Source organism: Callorhinus ursinus, unplaced genomic scaffold (assembly GCF_003265705.2).
Source record: "Callorhinus ursinus isolate GAN/ISIS: 27379988/994484 unplaced genomic scaffold, GSC_fseal_2.0 scaffold82, whole genome shotgun sequence".
Taxonomy (NCBI): domain Eukaryota; kingdom Metazoa; phylum Chordata; class Mammalia; order Carnivora; family Otariidae; genus Callorhinus; species Callorhinus ursinus.
The window spans coordinates 1,020,702-1,039,232 of NW_027397144.1; the positions used below are offsets into that span (position 1 = coordinate 1,020,702).

The 18,531-nt window shown below is 55.2% G+C and overlaps 1 protein-coding gene across 3 annotated transcripts in view; it reads left to right on the top strand.

Annotated features, from left to right (window-relative positions):
• Positions 1 to 17,623, top strand: part of SLC44A2 (solute carrier family 44 member 2 (CTL2 blood group)) — a 26,716-nt gene extending 9,093 nt beyond the window's left edge. The window contains exons 1-22 of one of the 3 annotated variants that reach the window (XM_073887735.1): positions 5,369 to 5,468; positions 6,033 to 6,081; positions 7,356 to 7,429; positions 7,553 to 7,637; positions 8,153 to 8,237; positions 8,443 to 8,553; positions 8,630 to 8,690; positions 8,782 to 8,905; positions 9,025 to 9,108; positions 9,201 to 9,313; positions 11,410 to 11,541; positions 11,639 to 11,738; positions 11,824 to 11,916; positions 12,097 to 12,181; positions 12,789 to 13,051; positions 13,137 to 13,231; positions 13,483 to 13,586; positions 13,692 to 13,765; positions 13,854 to 13,924; positions 14,158 to 14,246; positions 15,373 to 15,457; positions 15,918 to 16,302. In XM_073887735.1, coding sequence (XP_073743836.1) covers positions 5,432 to 5,468; positions 6,033 to 6,081; positions 7,356 to 7,429; positions 7,553 to 7,637; positions 8,153 to 8,237; positions 8,443 to 8,553; positions 8,630 to 8,690; positions 8,782 to 8,905; positions 9,025 to 9,108; positions 9,201 to 9,313; positions 11,410 to 11,541; positions 11,639 to 11,738; positions 11,824 to 11,916; positions 12,097 to 12,181; positions 12,789 to 13,051; positions 13,137 to 13,231; positions 13,483 to 13,586; positions 13,692 to 13,765; positions 13,854 to 13,924; positions 14,158 to 14,246; positions 15,373 to 15,457; positions 15,918 to 16,039 — 2,136 coding nt within the window. In that variant the 5' untranslated portion in view covers positions 5,369 to 5,431 and the 3' untranslated portion in view covers positions 16,040 to 16,302. The other 2 variants (XM_073887736.1, XM_025862972.2) reach the window with 2 other exon arrangements.
• The last annotated feature ends 908 nt before the right edge of the window (positions 17,624 to 18,531 follow it).

Consider the following 18,531-nt stretch of genomic DNA (forward strand, 5'->3'; position numbering starts at 1 on the left):
TTTTTTTTTAAGATTTTATTTATTTATTTGAGAGAGAGAGAGAGAGACAGCATGAGAGGGGAGAAGGTCAGAGGGAGAAGCAGACTCCCCGCTGAGCAGGGAGCCCGATGCGGGACTCGATCCCAGGACTCCGGGATCATGACCTGAGCCGAAGGCAGTCGCTTAACCAACTGAGCCACCCAGGCGCCCTGTTTTTTTTTTTTTTTTAAGATTTCTTTATTTGAGAGAGAGAAACAGAGAGCATGAGCAGGGGGAGGGGGAGAGGAAGAGACTCTCAAGCAGATTCCCCACTGAGCACAGAGCCCACTGAGCACATGGGGCTCCATCTCATGCCCCTGAGATCATGACCTGAGCTGAAACCAAGAGTCAGAACTTAACCGACTGAGCCACCCTGGCGCCACAAGTTAGTGTTGTTTGAAGCCACTAAGGGGGTGGCCATTTGCTGCAACAGCCCCAGGCAACTCATCCGGATGCTCACTCATGAGCTGGGTCGCCCTGCTCTGCTGCTCACCATGGGTACACGATTCGCTGGGGGCCCCCGGGTCTGCGTCCCTCAAATGGAGGTAAGGATGGGATCCATCTCCCAAGGTTGCTGTAAGGAGGAACCCAGGGAAACCATGTGATGTTCTGGAAAAGTGCCTGGCACTGGTAAAGGGCAGTGAAATGGAGGCATCCGGGCATCTGTACTGTTATTAGCTTGCGGTATTGTTGCATAGATTCAGCAAGTTCTCATCCTACAGGTTTGGATTGGGCTCAGTGATAGAATCCAGGAGTATTCAACCTGCCCCCCCCCCAAAAGTTAATGAGAGCTGCTGGAACCCATCAGATGGCTGTACCAATGTTTCCTCTGGTATTTCTTTCTTTTTTTAAAATTTTTAAAGTTTTTTTTTTTAAGATTTTATTTATTTATTTGTCAGAGAGAGAGAGGGAGAGAGCACAAGCGGGGAGAGTGGCAGGCAGAGCAAGAAGCAGGCTACCCCCCGAGCAAGGAGCCTGATGCGGGACTCGATCCCAGGACCCTGGGATCATGACCTGAACCGAAGGCAGAGGCTTAACTGACTGAGCCACCCAGGGGCCCCTCCCTCTGGTATTTCTTGAGAGATACCAATACCAATACCAAGCCTCTGGCAGGCGCTGCCCTGTATCTTTAGTTCCATCTTATAGAGGGACAACTCAGGTTCATGCAGCAAGGTCATGGCCCCGCTGTCCCATCCATAGCCACCAATTTCTCTGAGAGCTGAAACCTCTCTCTGTGTCTTCCCCTCCCCAGCCTGGCCAGGTCATGCTCCTGCTTAGAGACTCTCAGTGGCTCCCGTTCACCCATCAAACTTGGCGTAGGGACCCTCTACTTGTTGCTAGGCGGCTGGGCAAGCCACTTCCCCTCCCTGAGCCTTGGTTTCCTCCACTGTAAAATGGGTTGATGATAGGACCTCCAGTATAATGAGGACAGAGCTAGAGTCTGAAAGATACTCCTCAGTCAGCACCAGCCACCTTTTTTTTTTTTTAAGATTTTATTTATTTATTTGAGAGTGAAAGACAGGGAGAGAGAACTTGAGCATGAGTAGGGGGAGGAACAGAGGGAAAGGGAGAAGCAGACTCCCTGCTGAACACGGAGCCAGAACCGGGGGGCGGGGGGCTGGAGGGTGGGCTCGATCCCAGGACCCTGGGATCATGACCTGAGCTGAAGGCAGACTTTTTTTTTTTAAGATTTTATTTATTTATTTGAGAGAGAGAATGAGAGAGAGAGGGAGAGAGAGCATGAGAGGGGGGAGGGTCAGAGGGAGAAGCAGACTCCCCGCTGAGCAGGGAGCCCGATGTGGGACTCGATCCCGGGACTCCAGGATCATGACCTGAGCCGAAGGCAGTCGCTTAACCAACTGAGCCACCCAGGCACCCCGAAGGCAGACTCTTAACCAGCTGAGCCACCCAGGGGCCCCAGCACCAGCCATTCTTATATGGTTGTTTCCCCTTTGCCAGTTTGGCTGCCATTCAGGGGACACAAGAAACTTCCAGTGCTCCCTTATCTCTTCTACACCCTTACCAGTCTCGCCTCCTATCCGATGGTGGAAATATGTTCCTGTGTTTTCCCTTCATACTCATAATAGTTCCAAGTTTTTATCTATTTTGCATGATTAATGCGTGTGGAATTTATTTTGCTATGTGTCGGGGGTGAAGTTAACTTTTTTTCTTTCCTAATGCAATCAAGGCTACTGACAGGTTGATTTATCCTTTCCCTGCCCAGTGAAAATTCCACATTTATCATGTATTAAATTAAATTCTTTACATATGGAATTCACAAATTAATTTTTTAAATACATGCACCTGGAAAAATCTAAGCTATGTTTTTACTTTCAGTCTTAGCTATCTTTTTTTTTTTTAAGATTTTATTTATTTATTTGACAGAGAGAGGAAGAGAGCACAAGCACGGGGAACGCTAGAGGGAGAGGGAGAAGCAGGCTCCCTGCTTGGCAGGGAGACCGATGCAGGGCTTGATCCCAGGACCCTGAGATCATGACCTAAGCCGAAGGCAGACACTTAACCATCTGAGCCACCCAGGCACCCCTTAGCTATCTTTTTTAAAAGTTATTATTTATTTATGTGAAAGAGAGAGAGAGAGAACACACACACACTCAAGCTGGGTACAGCGGCCAGGGAGGGAGGTGGGGAGCAGGGGGAGAGAGAATATCCCAAGTAGACTCCAAGCTGTGCAGAGCCCGCAGGGGGCTTGATCTCAGGACTCTGAGATCATGGCCTGAGCTGAAATCAAGAGTTGGACACTTAACTGGCTGAGCCACCGAGGTGTCCCCAGTCTTAGCTATCTATAAATGGTTTGTGTACTGTGTTTATTCATTCAACAAACACCAAGTGCCAGGTGCTATTTTGGGCCCTGGAAACAGTTGTGAACAGAACAGACATAAATCCCTGCCCTTGCTGGGAACAGGCAAGGGGGCAGACAATAAACAAGCAGCATGTAAATGTGTGATGTGTCAGGTGGTGATAAAAAAAAAAATAAAATAGGGTGATGGGGTAGAGGGGAAAGGGATGCTGTTTTGGATAGCATGGTCAGAGAAAGCCTCACTGAGGAGGGGATGATTGAACAGAGGCCTGAATGAAGTGGAGCCACATGGACATCTCTGGGAAGAGATTTCTAGGTAGAGGGAACAGCCAGTGCAAAGGTCCTGGGGTGAGACCATGCCTGGTGAGTTTGTGGTATAGTTAATGAGGCCAGTGAAGGTGAACCAAGTGAAGGGGAGAAAGGGAGGGGACCCGGCAGAGTGTAGGGGGCCTTATAGGTCATGGTGAAGAGTTGGGTTTTTCCTCCAAGGGAGGCAGGAGCCATGGAAGGTTCTGGGCAGAGGTGTTCACAGGCTTCTCTGGCTGCCACGGAGGGAACGGACAGTGAGGGGAGGGGGAGGGTGGGAGCTGGGAGAGCAGGGTGGAGCTGCCTGCACTGGTCCAGGCAGGAAACCACAGCTGTGTGACAAGGGTGGGGGTGAGAAGTGCTTGAATTCTGGATAGATTCTGAAGGCAGAGCTGGCGTGAAGTAAAGCGAGGTATCTCAGGTTTCTGGTCTGGGCCCTTGGGAAGACGAAGCTGCCTTTTCTGAGCCGGGGCAGGTTGGGGACCATCAGGGGCTTGGATGTAGCTGTGCTGAGTATGAGACACCCATGAGACCTCCAGGAGGTGGGTGTCACAGGGGTGTGCAGCTCAGGGGACCAATGTTGGGGGATCATCAGGGTGGAGCTGGTGGCTGAAGTCCGGGGTCTGCAGGAGTGTCCCCAAGGGACCTTGTGTAGCTGGGAAGAGGCCGCAGCCTCTTTTTTTGTCCACTGCTTGGACTGGGTGGGTGGGACCAGCCAGCCTTGGGGTTGGCAGAGACCACGGGAACCACAGGGTTTCTTTGGGATGCCTGGTCACCCAAGGGCATGGCTTGGAGCCTTGAACCTCCCCTGTTTGCTAAAGCCTGTGGACCAGGGGTCAGGTGGGGCTTCCACAGCTGGAGGCCCCTCGGGGGAGGCACATTCCTCTAGGGATAAGCTGACTTAGTGACCAGAGCCCTGCCAGGGGATGCTTGACTCTGAGGGAGCAGCTTATTGAGCAACAACTGTATATGAGCACACTATAGAACCCCACTGCTGACTGTATGCCTCACACCGAATATATATTCCTGCTGATCATGCCCCGGCACCAACTATATAATCGACTACACTACGAAGTATACAGCTGGCCTCAAAGAGCTGTTGGGGGCGGGGCAGTGAGAACAGGCACATGATTGAGGGAGCATACAGTTGGCTTGCGGAGTGGATGGTTGGTGTGGGGGAATACAGTAAAGGGGGCGTACAGCCAGCTGACTGTGTGCCCCACGCCAACTGTATACCTCCTGGTATCCTGTGATTGGTCTGTGACCAGTTTTGGTTTGATACTTTAGTCCCATTTCACAGTTGAGGGGGTTCAGGGCAGGCAAGACACTGGCTGAATTGTCCTCTGGCTTGGATGGGGCCGAGGGAGCATTTGAATCTAGGCCATGCATTTAGGATGTCAGCACCACAAGAACAGACCCACAAAATTGGGTCTCTCATTTGCCACCGTACTTAGTGCCCAGCCCTGGGACAGCACCCGGTAGGTGCTCAATAAATACTTGTTCTATGAAACAATGGCTTCAGGATTCACGGTTGGGTGTGTGAAGGGGTGGTGAGCTGGGGTGTCTAGCCTTGGGGGCCACCAAGGGCAGTGCCAGGCAGGGATGGGGCATCTGGGCTGCCCGTCCCATTTTGCCAGTCTTCAAGAGAATAGCGATGTGGGTTTTTATATGGAGTCTCCCAATGTTTCACTGTTGGCATTTCATTTAAAAAAAAAATGCAGACCGAAATAAAACGCGTCCATTGGCTCGAGAGTTTTCAGCGCAAATACTCTATATTTGGGAGTTTGGGTTCAGCCATCTGCCTGTTTGCGGCGCCTATATCTAGAGTTACCTCCCTGCGCGCCTCAGTTTCCATACCTGGAGAATGGGACAACATGAGGCGCCCTTCCCGGGGTGAGAGGGGTTGTAGGCGGCGTCGCCTGGTTGGGACGTAGGGGGAGCGCCGAGGCCACGGGGTGAAGCCGGAGTTGCCCGGGTGGGGGCTGGGCGGGGGGGCGGAGAGCGCTAAATCGGGTGGCCGGTGAGCGGCGGGAGCAGCTGCCGCCCCGCCCGCGGCCCCCCGCCCCCCCCCCCCCCCCCCGCCGTCCGTCCGTCGGCCAGTCGGTCCCGAGGCTGCAGCTCAGCTAGGGCCGGTCAGACCGGTTTGGGCCGCCCCGCCTGGCTCCGGGCTGGGAGGAGCCGCCGCCCGTAGGTCCAGCCGTCCCTCCCACGGGACGCCCGCGCTTCCAGACCCAGCACCAAGGGGGCTCGGAGCAGGCGGCCGGCCGCCGGGGCTGGGCGCCCGCGGGAATGGGGGGCGAGCGGCAGCATTACTACGGGAAGCACGGTAGGCAGCGCGCCCCTCCCGCACCCAGGCCTGGCCACTTGGAGGGAGCCGCGGGAAGACCCGGCTGGGAGCCAAGAGTGGGGAGCAGAATTGCCCATCCCTGCGGGTAGCCCCTCACTGTAGTCCTCTTCGGGAGCTGCCGCTCAGAGGCCCCTCCAGACCCCTCCACTGAAGGGTTTGTCTTCGTAAGCTCCCTCCCCTGTACTCCTGCAGGAACCTTCTCCAGATCCCACCTTGGAACCCCCTTCCCTCCCTGGCTCCCCGTTCCCAGTTCCCGGTCCGGCCCCTTCCTCAGCAGGTGGGCCCCGGTCCTGCCCCCTCCGCAGTGGGTGGCCGTCAGGTGATAACTCGGGGCTGTTCTCCATCAGCCACGGCTCCCCCTGCCTTGGCCTGCCCGTACTGGGGGCTGGGGTGTGGTCGCTGGGAGGTGGGGTGAGGCAGAAAATCCACTGGGTCTGTGGACTTCACTCTCCCTCTGGGCCAGAGATACCCCTAGGGGCTTCTGGGGGAGGGTAGTCTTGCAGCCCCTTCTTGGTCACCCTGCTCAATCTTGCCGATTTTCAGGAACACCACAGAAGTATGACCCTACCTTCAAAGGACCCATTTACCACAGGTAAGGGCTCTGGATTCCTGGGAGAGAAGGGTCTCTGTTAGCACTGCCTCAACCCGTTTCTTTACCCCCCAGATGTTTCTTTACCACATCTGCTCTCCAACTAACTGGTGACCGATATTTGCGACTTGACAATTAAAGAACTAATTTCCCAAATACACAGTCTTTTTTTAAAAAGATTTTTATTTATTTATTTGAGAGAGAGAGTGAGAGAGAGAGAGAGAGAGAGCAGGAGCGGAGGGCAAAGGGAGAGGGAGAAACAGGCTCCCTGCTGAGCAAGGAGCCTGACTGGGGACTTGATCCCAGGACCCTGAGATCATGACCTGAGCTTGAAGGCAGATGTTTAACCAACTGAGCCACCCAGGTGCCCCCAAAGAGTCTTTACAAATCAATTTTTATTTATTTTTTATTTTTATTTTTTAAAGATTTTATTTATTTATTTGAGAGAGAGTGAGCACAAGCAAGCGGTGTGGCAAGCAGAAGGAGAGGGAGAAGCAGGCTCCCTACTGAGCAGGGAGTCTAACATGGGGCTCAATCCCAGGACCGTGGGATCATGGCCGAGTTGAAGGCAGACCCCTAACTGACTGAGCCACCCAGGTGCCCCAAAATATGAATTTTTTAAAAAAGATTTTATTTATTTATTTGACAGAGAGAGAGCACAAGTAGACAGAGCAGTAGACAGAGGGAGAGGGAGAAGCCGACTCCCCACTGAGCAGAGAGCCCAGTGTGGGGCTCAATCCCAGGACCCTGGGATCATGACCCGAGCCGAAGCTGGCTTCTCTCTCTGCCTCTTCCCCAGCTTGGGCTCTCTCACTCACTCTCTCCCTCTCAAATAAATAAATAAATAAAATCTTCTAAAACTAAAATTAAAATATAAAATAGTTTAAATTTTAAAAAACATGAATCCCTATTACTATTAAAGGTGGGGGGAAATGGGCACTCTCAATCAAAGGAGAGCTGAACATTGTGGCCAACTGCTTCAAGAACAGTGTAGCATTAGGTATCAAAATGTAAAGGGCACCTGGCTGGCTCAGTCAATAGAGCATGTGACGACCCCTGATCTCAGGGTTGTGAGTTCGAGCCCGGTGTTGGGTGTAGAGCTTGCTTAAAAAAAAAAAAAAAAGTGAAATGTACGTGCTCTTTGGTACAGCGTTCACACCATTAAGGAACACGTGTCCAGCTAACTCACGAATGTGGGTGTATGTGCAGGGCAGGGTGGGGTCCGTGATACATAGGGCCCCAAGGCTCCCACCCTGATGCCGTTCTCTGTTCCCCAGGGGCTGCACGGATATCATTTGCTGTGTGTTCCTCCTCCTGGCCATTGTGGGCTACGTGGCAGTGGGCATCATAGGTGAGTGGAGGAGGGCACGGGATTGGGCTTCCAAGGTGGGAGGACAAGCCACAGCCTCTAGGGCAGACATGGGGTTGGTGGTGAGGAATGACAGTGCCTCAGTGTCCCTGGATCCCTCCACAGCCTGGACCCATGGGGACCCTCGGAAGGTGATCTACCCCACTGATAGCCGAGGCGAGTTCTGCGGGCAGAAGGGCACAAAAAATGCGTGAGTCTGGCTCCTTGGGGCCTGGTGGGACTGGAGAGGTGTGGGCAGGATGGCTTCATGAGCACTGGGGAGAAGGTTCTAGGCTCCCACCATCCCCAGCCGCTGTTCTAGGCCTTGAGGACACTGCACTAAATGAGACATTAAGAGCTTTGTCCTCTGGGAGCTCACGATTTAGGGGAGGGACAGAGAGGAGACCGTCCGGGATCTGATGTCAGGCTGGGTGAGCTAAACAGGTGAGCTAAAAGCAAGTTCAATCCAGGCTGTGCCACTCCCTGGCTGTATGAGCTAGGATGAGTGTCCCAACCTCTCTGGGCCTTATTTTCCTCATCTCTGAAATGGGGCTCATCACAGTCCCACCCTCATGAGGCTGTTGGGATGGTTAGATGAGCCACCAGGCAGAGCTTAGAATAGGGTTGCTGCTACCTGAGTTGTTTGCAACTCTATGTATAATTAGATATTATATATAGGAAGGTTGAGAAATCTTGACAGTTTTCATCTCCCTTCCCCAACTCTAGGAACAAACCCTACCTGTTTTATTTCAACATTGGGAAGTGTGCCAGCCCCCTGGTCCTGCTGGAATTCCAGTGTCCCACCCCTCAGGTAATTCGGTCACTCCCGTATCTTCTTTGCTACCCCTGCTTTCCATCACCAGGTCCTTTTCTCCCCCGAGGGACAGCTTGTCTCTCAGCCCTTTCTTTTCCCCGGTGAATGAGAGGTGGGGCCTCTGTCCCACGTGGGGATCCGTGGGGATCAGGTGTCTGTCTTGATCCCACCCAACCCCTGCCTCCTACCCCCCCCCGCCAAGATCTGCGTGGAGAAATGCCCCGACCGTTACCTCACCTACCTGAACGCTCACAAATCCCAGGACTTTCAGTACTACAAGCAGTTCTGTGTGCCTGGCTTCCAGAACACCAAGGTGAGGGGAGCCTGGGGGGGGGGCGGGTGGAGGGTGCTGGCCTGGGGCATGAACCCCTTTCCCCCTTTCTTGCTAGGGTGTAACTGAAGTGCTTCGGGATGGTGACTGCCCTGCTGTCCTCATCCCCAGCAAACCCTGTGAGTCTGGGGTTCCTCAAACTTGGGGGCGGCGGTGGGGGTTAGGTTTCAGGGGCTCAGCCTGACTGGTCTCATTGCCTGCTCCACACAGTGGCCCAGCGATGCTTCCCAGCCATCCATGCCCACAAGGGGGTCCTCATGGTGGGCAACGAGACGACCTATGAGGATGGGCACGGCTCTCGAAAGAACATCACAGAGCTGGTGGAGGGCGCCAAGTGAGGACCGCGGCCTGCCCACATCGGGGTCCTACTTTCCCCGGGTGGGCCTGGGCGTCCCCTGGGGCTGACACAATCAGGGAGGGGCTCCGACATGAGCCTTGTCTGCTTGTCCCCAGGAAGGCCAACGGGGTCCTGGAGGCGCGGCAGCTGGCCATGCGGATATTTGAAGATTACACGGTCTCCTGGTACTGGATAGTCATGTAAGTTGGGAGGGAAAGTGGCCCCCCCTGGTCTGTGTAGCCTGGGGCTGGTGAGAGGGTGCGGTCTGCTCATGCCCCTGTTTTATCCCCAGAGGCCTGGTCATCGCCATGCTGATGAGCCTCCTCTTCATTGTCCTGCTCCGTTTCCTGGCCGGCATTATGGTCTGGGTGATGATCATCATGGTGATTCTGGTGCTGGGCTACGGTACGTCTCCCCCTCCCTGCACCCTCCCCACCTCTCAGCCTGCAAAATGCCTCTGCTCTCTGGCCTGACCGTGGCGATCCAGAATCTTGTCCTAAGCCATCTGTCTTTTATTTGGCGTATTTGTGAAGATGTTCATCTCAGCCTTGTTTGTGGGAGTAGGCCCTTGGAAATAACCTCTGTGTTTATGGATGGAGGATGAGTTAGATCATAGCCTTCCAGTGGGAGCTGGATCTGCATTTTATCTACATCAAAAAGCATTCTCAAGTAGACTACGTGGTTAAAGATGTGTGCTCTAGCACCAGACAGCTGGGGGTTAAAGACCGACTCTGCCAGTTCCTTCCTCTGTGACCCTGGGCAGGTGACTCAACCTCCCTGTGCCTCAATTTCTTCCTCTATAAAGTGGGGGCTGATTAGTATTTACTAGTTAGCAGGCTTAATGAGAAAAAGTGTACAGACGAGATGGGGGGAGGGCCCTGTAGATCTCAGGCCTGTGCAACCCAGAGGCAATGCACAAAACCCAGTGCTTCACATTCTGATTCTTCAGATAAACATTCCAGGGGGGAAAGATGTCTCATAGGCAGCCCAATGTGAGGACGCAGATATTAAAATATTCATGCTAATGGTGGTTTCTAGCTGGGTGCTGGCATTTTAGGCAAATGATTTTTGTTTGTTTTTAAGATTTTATTTTTTTAAAAAGATTTTATTTATTCATTTGAGGGAGAGAGTGGGTGAGAGAGAAAGCGAGAACATGAGCTGGGGTGGGGGGTGCAGAGGGAGAGGGAGAAGCAGACTCTGCTGGGCGGGGAGCTGGACACAGGGCTTGATCCCAGGACCCCAGGGACCTGAGCCGAAGGCAGATGCTTAACCAAATGAACCACCCAGGCACCCCTAAGATTTTATTTTTAAGTCATCTCTACACCCAGCGTGGGGCTTGAACTCATGATCCTCAGATCAAGAATCGCATACTCAAAAAGAGTCGCATACTCTACCAACTGAACCAGCCAGGCACCCCTGTTTTGTTTTGTTTTTTACTTTATCTGCATTTTACAATTCTACATAAAGCTAAGGGGAGTATTGAAAATCCCTAATGCCACCCCACTGGATGTTCATACCCACATCCTCGGTCCCCACCCATGAATCATTGTTACCGGGTGGGAAGGAAAGCCTCAGGTCACAGAGCATCCTGGCACCTATTCAGCCGCTCATTTATGCATGCATGCATCAAGCCTGGATCGAGTGCCTGTGTGTCCCAGGCAGTTTTCTAGGTCCTGGGGGGTGTGGGGAAGATGGACAAGAAATAATAAACCAGGGGGAGCCCGTGACTCTTGATCTCGGGGTTGTGAGTTTGAGCCCCATGTTGGGTGTACAGATTACTTAAAATCTTAAAAAAAATAATAAACCAGAAAACCCTCTAGAAGGTGCAAGCAGAGAGAAGGGCCAAGTGGTTGAGTGTGAGGGGGTGTGATTCGAAATGGGAGAAGCGGTTTGAGAAGGTCTCATTAGACGGTGACCTCTGAGGGATGCCTGGGTGCCTCAGTCGGTTAGGTGTTTGCCTTCAGCTCAGGTCATGATCCCAGGGTCCTGGGATCAAGTCCCACGTCAGGCTCCCTGTTCAGTGGGCAGCCTGCTTCTCTCTCTCTCTCTGACAAATAAGTAAATAAAATCTTTAAAAAAAAAAAAGTGATACTTGAGTAGAGACAGGAGGGTGTGAGAAATCCAGTACTAAGCAGCGGGAACAGCAAGTACAAAGGCTCTGAGGCGGGGCGCCTGGGTGGCTCATTCGGTTAAGCATCAGACTCTTGATTTTGGCTCAGGCCATGATCTCAGGGTCCTGGAATTGAGCCCCAAATCGGGCTCCATGCTCAGCCGGGAGTCTGCTTGGGATTCTCTCTCTCCCTCTTTCCCTCCCCCCTGCTCTCTCTCTCTCTCGCTCTCTCTCACAAATAATAATCAATCTTTACAATGGCTCGGAGGCAGTTGCAAGCAATGGCAGCCGCTCTCAGCTTTGGTTCTTGCTTCTGCTAAATGGGGGTGCTCCCACCTGCTCTGCAACATTGGGGGAGCAGCTGGTGGGCTGAGGTCGGTCCCCTGTGCAGGAATATTTCACTGCTACATGGAGTACGTGCGACTGCGGGGCGAGGCTGGCTCCGACATCTCCCTGGTGGACCTTGGCTTCCAGACAGACCTCCGAGTGTATCTGCACTTGCGGCAGACGTGGATGGCCTTCAGTGAGTTCCAGCCCCTCCCCCCATCCTGCCCCCGCTGAGGCCTGGGAGGGAGTGGGGACAGGCGGCTGGCAGACTTGGCCCCCCTCTGCCCCCACAGTGATCATTCTGAGCATCCTTGAGGCCGTTATCATCTTGCTGCTCATCTTCCTGCGAAAGAGAATTCTCATCGCCATCGCGCTCATCAAAGAAGCCAGCAGGTGGGTGCCAGGGTGCCCCGGGGCTGGGCTGGGGTGGTCCCAGGGCTGCTTGGGCCCTGATGCCTGTGTCTCTACTCCTCCCCAGGGCTGTGGGATACGTGATGTGCTCCCTGCTGTACCCACTGGTCACCTTCCTCCTGCTGTGCCTTTGCATCGCCTACTGGGCTAGCACTGCCGTGTATCCACCCTCAGACCCAGATCCCTGACCGCAGGGATGGCTAAGGGCCAAACTGGCCTGGAAGTGACCTGAAGCTTTGGGGGGGTGGGGGCAGACCAGAACCCGGTAGAGGAATGGATCCTTTCTCACAAGCCGCCGGGGCCCCAATCCCAAACCTCAGGTTCCTTAATGAACCTCCAGCTTCCTGTCCACTTCCAATGAAGCCGTCTATAAGATCTTTGATGACGGCACCTGCCAATTTGCTGGGAAAACCTGCAACCCTGAGGTGGGGGTCGACTATTTCCCCAGCAGCCCACAGACTCTCTGAAACCTCTCATCCCTGCCTGGGGACCATTCAGCAAACATTCGGTGCCTGCTGTATGCCCGGTGCTGGATGTGGGGAGCAGGGTGGGGAAGAGATCCAACTTGGCAGCCCCCAGCCCACCCTGACTACTGAACCACCCACCTTTCTCCCCTTGACTTCATTTCCTGCCGCATACCCCTCCCTTAACCCACTGACAGCCAGGTCTTGCCTCTAGAACCCCTCCCTTGCCATTCACAAGCCCCTCTCCTGACCCCTGTGGTCTTCGTACTGATCTCTGCCGCTCTTGTCCTTGTCCATGTGGCCACTCCCCTGATGCGTGACCCCGCGCTGATCCCCAGGATAGCTTCTCCTGCCTCACCAACCCCCCCACCGTGCGGTCAACGTTCCTGTCTTGCTTCTAGAACCCCTTTTAGAAGCCCCTATACTGAACCCCCAGTCCCTTGACTTACCTCTGATTCCCACGACTCCTGTCCCACCCCACAGTCCATCTGACCCAGACCTGATGCCCAGAAGCCACTCTGCCCCCCTGGCCCCTGTGTTGTGACCCAGCTCTGCGTCCCTCCCACAGACCTTCGCCTCCTCCAATGAATCCCGCCTGTGCCCTGGTGCCCACTGCCAGTTCGCCTTCTACGGGGGTGAGTCGGGCTACCATCGGGCCCTGCTGGGCCTGCAGATCTTCAATGCCTTCATGTTCTTCTGGCTGGCCAACTTTGTGCTGGCCCTGGGCCAGGTCACGCTAGCTGGGGCCTTCGCCTCCTACTACTGGGCCCTGCACAAGCCAGACGACCTCCCTGCTTTCCCACTCTTCTCTGCCTTCGGCCGGGCGCTCAGGTGGGACTCCAGGTGGCCTGGGAGTGGGGGCGAGATGGGGTTGAGGAGCCTTGGTGCGGCCACTGACCACTCCCTTGGCCCTCAGGTACCACACAGGCTCCCTGGCCTTTGGTGCCCTCATTCTGGCCATTGTGCAGATTATCCGAGTGATGCTCGAGTACTTGGATCAGCGCCTGAAAGGTGTGGCCCTCGGGTGGCTTGCTTCGGCTGCTGGGGGTCTGGGCTGAGAGTCCTGGGTCCTACTTGTAGTAGTGTTGGTTCCTACTTGGGTGAGGGGCAGGACCCCGGGGGTTCTGCATCAAGTTTCCTCTCCCTGTCTCTTTGAGTAGGTGGGCTCCGGGAATCCTGGACTGTGTGCATGCAACGAAGAGGTGGGGGGGGATCCCACCAGGGGTCTCCCCTCACCTCTGCATCCCTCCTTTCTCTCTTAGCCGCCGAGAACAAGTTTGCCAAGTTCCTCATGACCTGTCTCAAATGCTGCTTCTGGTGCTTGGAGAAGTTCATCCGATTCCTCAACAGGAATGCCTACATCATGGTGAGGAGGCCTGGGACCCAGAACCAGCCCACCAGCTCCTGCTGGGAACGAGGAACCCTCATTCCCAGCCAGTGGGACTGAACCCCCTCCTACTCCTCCCCACAGATCGCTATCTATGGCACCAACTTCTGCACCTCGGCCAGGAATGCCTTCTTCCTGCTCATGAGAAACATCATCAGGTCAGGCAAAGCACGGCCCTCGGGCTGCCTCCCTCCTCCCCCAGTCCCTGAGCCCGCCTTCATGCCTGCTTCTCACTGTCCCCTGCAGAGTGGCCGTCCTAGACAAAGTTACCGACTTCCTTTTCCTGTTGGGTAAACTTCTGATCGTGGGTAGTGTGGGTGAGTGCTGCTGGCCAGCCTGTGGAGGTGTGGGAGCCTGCCGGGGTGACTTGCAAAGTGCTTTTGGGCCCCCCATCTTCTTTTGTGACAAGCGTGTCGGGGTGACTTGTGAAGTGCTGTTGGCCCCCCCCTTCTTTTGTGACGAGTGCCATGTTCTCTGAGGTCGGGGGCTGGGGGGGGGGGCTTCCTTTAGCCAGAACCCTCATCCATTTTGGTTTCCTCCCTCTCTTTAGGGATCCTGGCTTTCTTTTTCTTCACCCACCGGATCAGGATTGTGCAGGACACAGCACCGCCCCTCAATTATTACTGGGTCCCTATACTGGTATGGACCTTTGGGGATGCGTGGGGGTCCAGGGAGAAGGAGGTGCTGGGGTCTCCTGGTCCCTTTTGACTAGACAGATGTGGATGGAGATCACAGGTGGGGGACTGATGATTTATTCAGTCCGCAAACATGTAGTAAGCACCTACTGTGTACCAGGCTGGGGGGCGGGAGGGGCAGGAAAGGCTTCCCTCCAGAGGACCTTACCTTTCAGAGGCAGATAGATCTCATGATTACAAACTGATCCGTGCCACAGGGGAGAGTTACAGGGAACTGTTAAACTGTTTGAGCCTGTGGTGGAGGATTTGGGCAGGCCTGGAAGGCCAGGTGTCTTCACTTTGGAAATGATGTCGGATCTAAGATCTGAAGGAGATACGGGGAACCTCCAGGCACAGGGATCAACAAATACGGGGGCCCTGAGGTGGGCCTGTGCCAGCAATAGCGAGGAGACTGGTGTAGCGGGAGGGGGTGGGGATAAGGGCAGGGAGGTGGTGGGGCCACGAAGGGGTAATGTCATCACCCTGAGGGCAGTGCAGGCCTTGGAGCCCAGTGACCTAGATTTTTATCTTGAGTTCTCTATTTGTTCACTCTAAGATGAGTCCGTCTGGGCAAGTTATTTAATCTCTCCATGGTCCACTCACTTCAATCCGTAAATGTTTATCAGATACCTGCCAAGGCCCTGTGAGTCTCCAAATTGTTGGGGGGGGTGTGGCCATAAGTGGGACAGATACAGTCTAGTGGGGATGAGGGCATTATGCCTGTAATGCCCTAAACACGCATAAAATTGCAGCCAGCCAAAGGTCTCAGAGGACAGGCATGCAGTGCTAGGAGAGCATAAAACAGGGTCTAGGTGTCAGAAGCAACTTCTTGGAGGAGGTGGTGTCTGAGGACTTGATGTTTGAACTGAAAACCGAAGGATAAGAAGACAAAAACTTGACTAAGTCAGGACAGCAGCATGTGCAAAGGCCCTGGGGTTGAAGAAAACAAGGAGTGAATGGCAGGACTTAGTATGTTATTCTAAGGAGGGGTTATCGGCAGGGCAATGACAGGGCTCCGAGCCTGGGAGGGTGTGGTGAGTGGGAGTTGCTCTAGGAGCTGGGGTGGACACAGCTTGGCTCCCCTTGCCTAGACGGTGATCATCGGCTCCTACCTGATTGCCCATGGCTTCTTCAGTGTCTACGGCATGTGTGTGGACACATTGTTCCTCTGCTTCTGTGAGTGACCCCTCAACCCAACCCTTGCCAGGCCCTGGCTGCCTTCTCCCCTCTGGGCATAACATCTGTTGGGGCTATGTATTCAACGGCCAGGAGCCCCCCCAGCTTCCCCGGGGACTGGCTGTTCCGCGTCAGAGGGCCCTGGCATGCCTTCTCGGCCTCCTCCCTCTGCTTGGAGCTGCTCCATCCTGTTGCCCCCTGGTCCAGGCTGCAGCTAGAACGCTGTGCCCCTGGGCCCTCGGCTTTGGAGTTTCTGGCTTTGTTGGGGGGGGGATCTGTGGCTGCTACTAACTCTGGTCTCTCCATCTGTCTGTTTTGTTTTTGTTTTTGTTTTTGTTTTTTTTTCTTTTCTCTTCCTCTACTCCATGCCTGCTGGCTTCCCTGTTCTTCCCTGCCTCTCTCTTTCCCTCCCTTCCTGACCACCCCATTTCCCCCCTGCCGGTTCCTGGGGGGAGCCCAGGTGAGGACCTGGAAAGGAATGACGGCTCTCAGGAGCGACCCTACTTCATGTCGCCCGAGCTGAGAGACATCCTGTTGAAGGGGAGTGCGGAGGAGGGGAAGCGGGCAGAAGTTGAGGAGTAGAGAGGGAGGGAGGCGTGGGGGCCAGGCAGGCCTCCTCGTTTCCTCCCTGTAGACCGGGGGTGCATGCGGGGCAGCCCTGCCTGGGAGTGTGGGGAGCGTGTGCGTGTCCCGTCCCCGAGCCCACCACACAGCCTGCCCCTCTCCAGTCCCAGTGTGTCTTGCTTCCTAACCCTCTGAGCCTTCTCTGTGGCCCTCGTCCTCCTACCCTGTCCCCAGAGGTCCCTGCCCGTGGGCTCCCCTCATGCCACCGTCTTGGGGGCCTCTCTCCGCAGTGGAGGACCTGGAGAGGAATGATGGCTCAGCCGAGAGGCCTTACTTCATGTCTCCCAACCTCAAGAGGCTCTTAAACAAGACCAACAAGAAGCTGGCGGAGTCCTAAAGGCCCTCTGCTCTCCCCCCACCTCTCCAGAAGTCTCACACTGGGTGCTTGGCAGCTGGGTCAGAACCCCTGGCCACCTGGGCTCACCTGAAGTCCAATCACTGCCGCCTTCCCCCACCCCCCAACCATCCAGTTACCACTGGATTCCAGGGACCTGGAAGATTTGGGGCCTCTCCTCCCTATGCCAAGGGGCGGTTGGCGTTTTCAGGGCGGCGCCCCAGGACTGCACGCACAGCTCACTCCAGCCCTCGCTGGCCTGGATGGGGAGAAGTCCGGTGAGGCCTCTTGATGTCTGGCAGGCAGGGGCGCCCGACCTCTGTGGGCCGCCTCATGCTTCCTGTTCTCTTACGATGGGGCAGCGTGTGTGTCTGCAAGAGCGATGGCCAAGCTCCGGCCCCTGAGGCCTCCCGTTCACTCGTGTCTGCTCCGGCCAGGACCGAGCCCCTTCTCGACGGCTGAACAGCTGCCTCACAGGCTGCCATACGCGTTTCTTTATTATTATTTTTTAACCCGGACATGCATTAAAGGGTCTATTAGCTTTTTTCTGTCTGTCTCCACGGCTGAGATGGGGCCGGCTGCGGAGTGCCTTGTTTCATGCCCTCCCTGCTGGGGTGGGAGTGGCGAGGCCAGGTGGGGGTGGGAGGCCACAGCAGGGGTGTCATGGAAGGAGAGGAGGGAGTGAGTCTGTGGGGGGAGGGCCGCTGGGATCAGGGAGCAGACCGGTGTGGACAGAGCAGAGCAGGAGGAAGGAGCCCGCTAACAGCTGCTTAATGGAAACCCGCTGGCTGGCTGGAGGCGTCCGGCCCAATTTCCCCCCTTCTCCCGCCAGTTACACAGCTTTCTTTGTGAGAGAGCAAGCAGCTGAATCCACCCGAGGGACGACGTCAGGGGAAGGGGTGGGGGCAGATGCTGAGGGCAAACCCGGGCCCTCCCCCCACCCCATCACCTCACCTTGAGGGATCCTTTTGCCAAATTCATTGAACTCCGGGGACCTGGTCTCCTGGTTCCCCCTTCGCCCTACCCCGGGCCCCTGACTTCATGTCTTTGCTCATCAGCACCACGGTGGCACCCCAGAGAGGGAGAAACCCAGCCTGGGGTCCCAGTCTCCTGTGCCTGCCCGCCAGCCCTCAGGCCCCCCGTTCTGTCTGCACACTCTTGCGTGTTAACTGCATTCCAACCACTAATAAAGTGCCTATTGTACAGAGCCCGGGCCTGGAGTGTTTGTGGAGGGAGTAGGAGGCTGGTGGGAGGAACCCCAGCTTTGCGTGTCCTGGGATTGAGTCTCTGAACTGGGGCGAGTCTCCCGGGGGAAGGAGGGAGGGCAGGAAGCCCTCCGGCTGCTGGCCCCACCTCTGCCTGAATCCCACCACACAGGCAGCTCAGGTTTCTCCTGAACAAAATGCCACTTATTAGGGTCTGATCCCTAGACTCCAGAAGGCGGCGACGGCCTGTCCACCTCCTGCCCACCTCCTCAGTCCCACGGCCTGGACACATGCCCCCAGGCCTGCTTTGTCCCCAGGCCCAGGCACCTGAGGCGCCCACAGTCCAGTCCAGTCTCTGAACCTGCAAAGCTGCCGAGAGCTGAGCCCTGCCCTGCTGCCTGGAGGCTCACTGCTGCCCCCTGCTGCCAGCTATCTGTCACTGTCAGCTAGTTTCGCCACTGCCTTTCTCTGTACCCCCACCCTTGGAATTTTTTCTTCAATAGCCACCATTTCTTGAGTACTTCCTATCTGCATACCATATATACCACTTTTATTACTCTCCTCGATAATTGAGGCCGGGAGGTTGGGTTACATTTCTGAAGGTGGCCAGTGGGAAAGTGGCTTAGAAGCGCTTGAACACAGGTCTCCTTGACCCCAAGCCCTTAACCACTATCCCATATGGACCCCAGAGAGTGTCGCCTCCTTGTCTTGAGTTTGTTCTTTCCCTTATCCCCAGGTCCTGTTGGCCCCGCCTCCAAGATACCTCCCAAACCTACCCACTTCCTCCCCATCTTCAGCTCCCATCCCCCATTATCACCCACCTGAACCAATGCAGTCCCTTGCCCGGGTCCCTGGCTCCTGCCATCACCTCCCCTTCTCCACGGTTCCTCACACAGGTGCAAAGGGTGCTT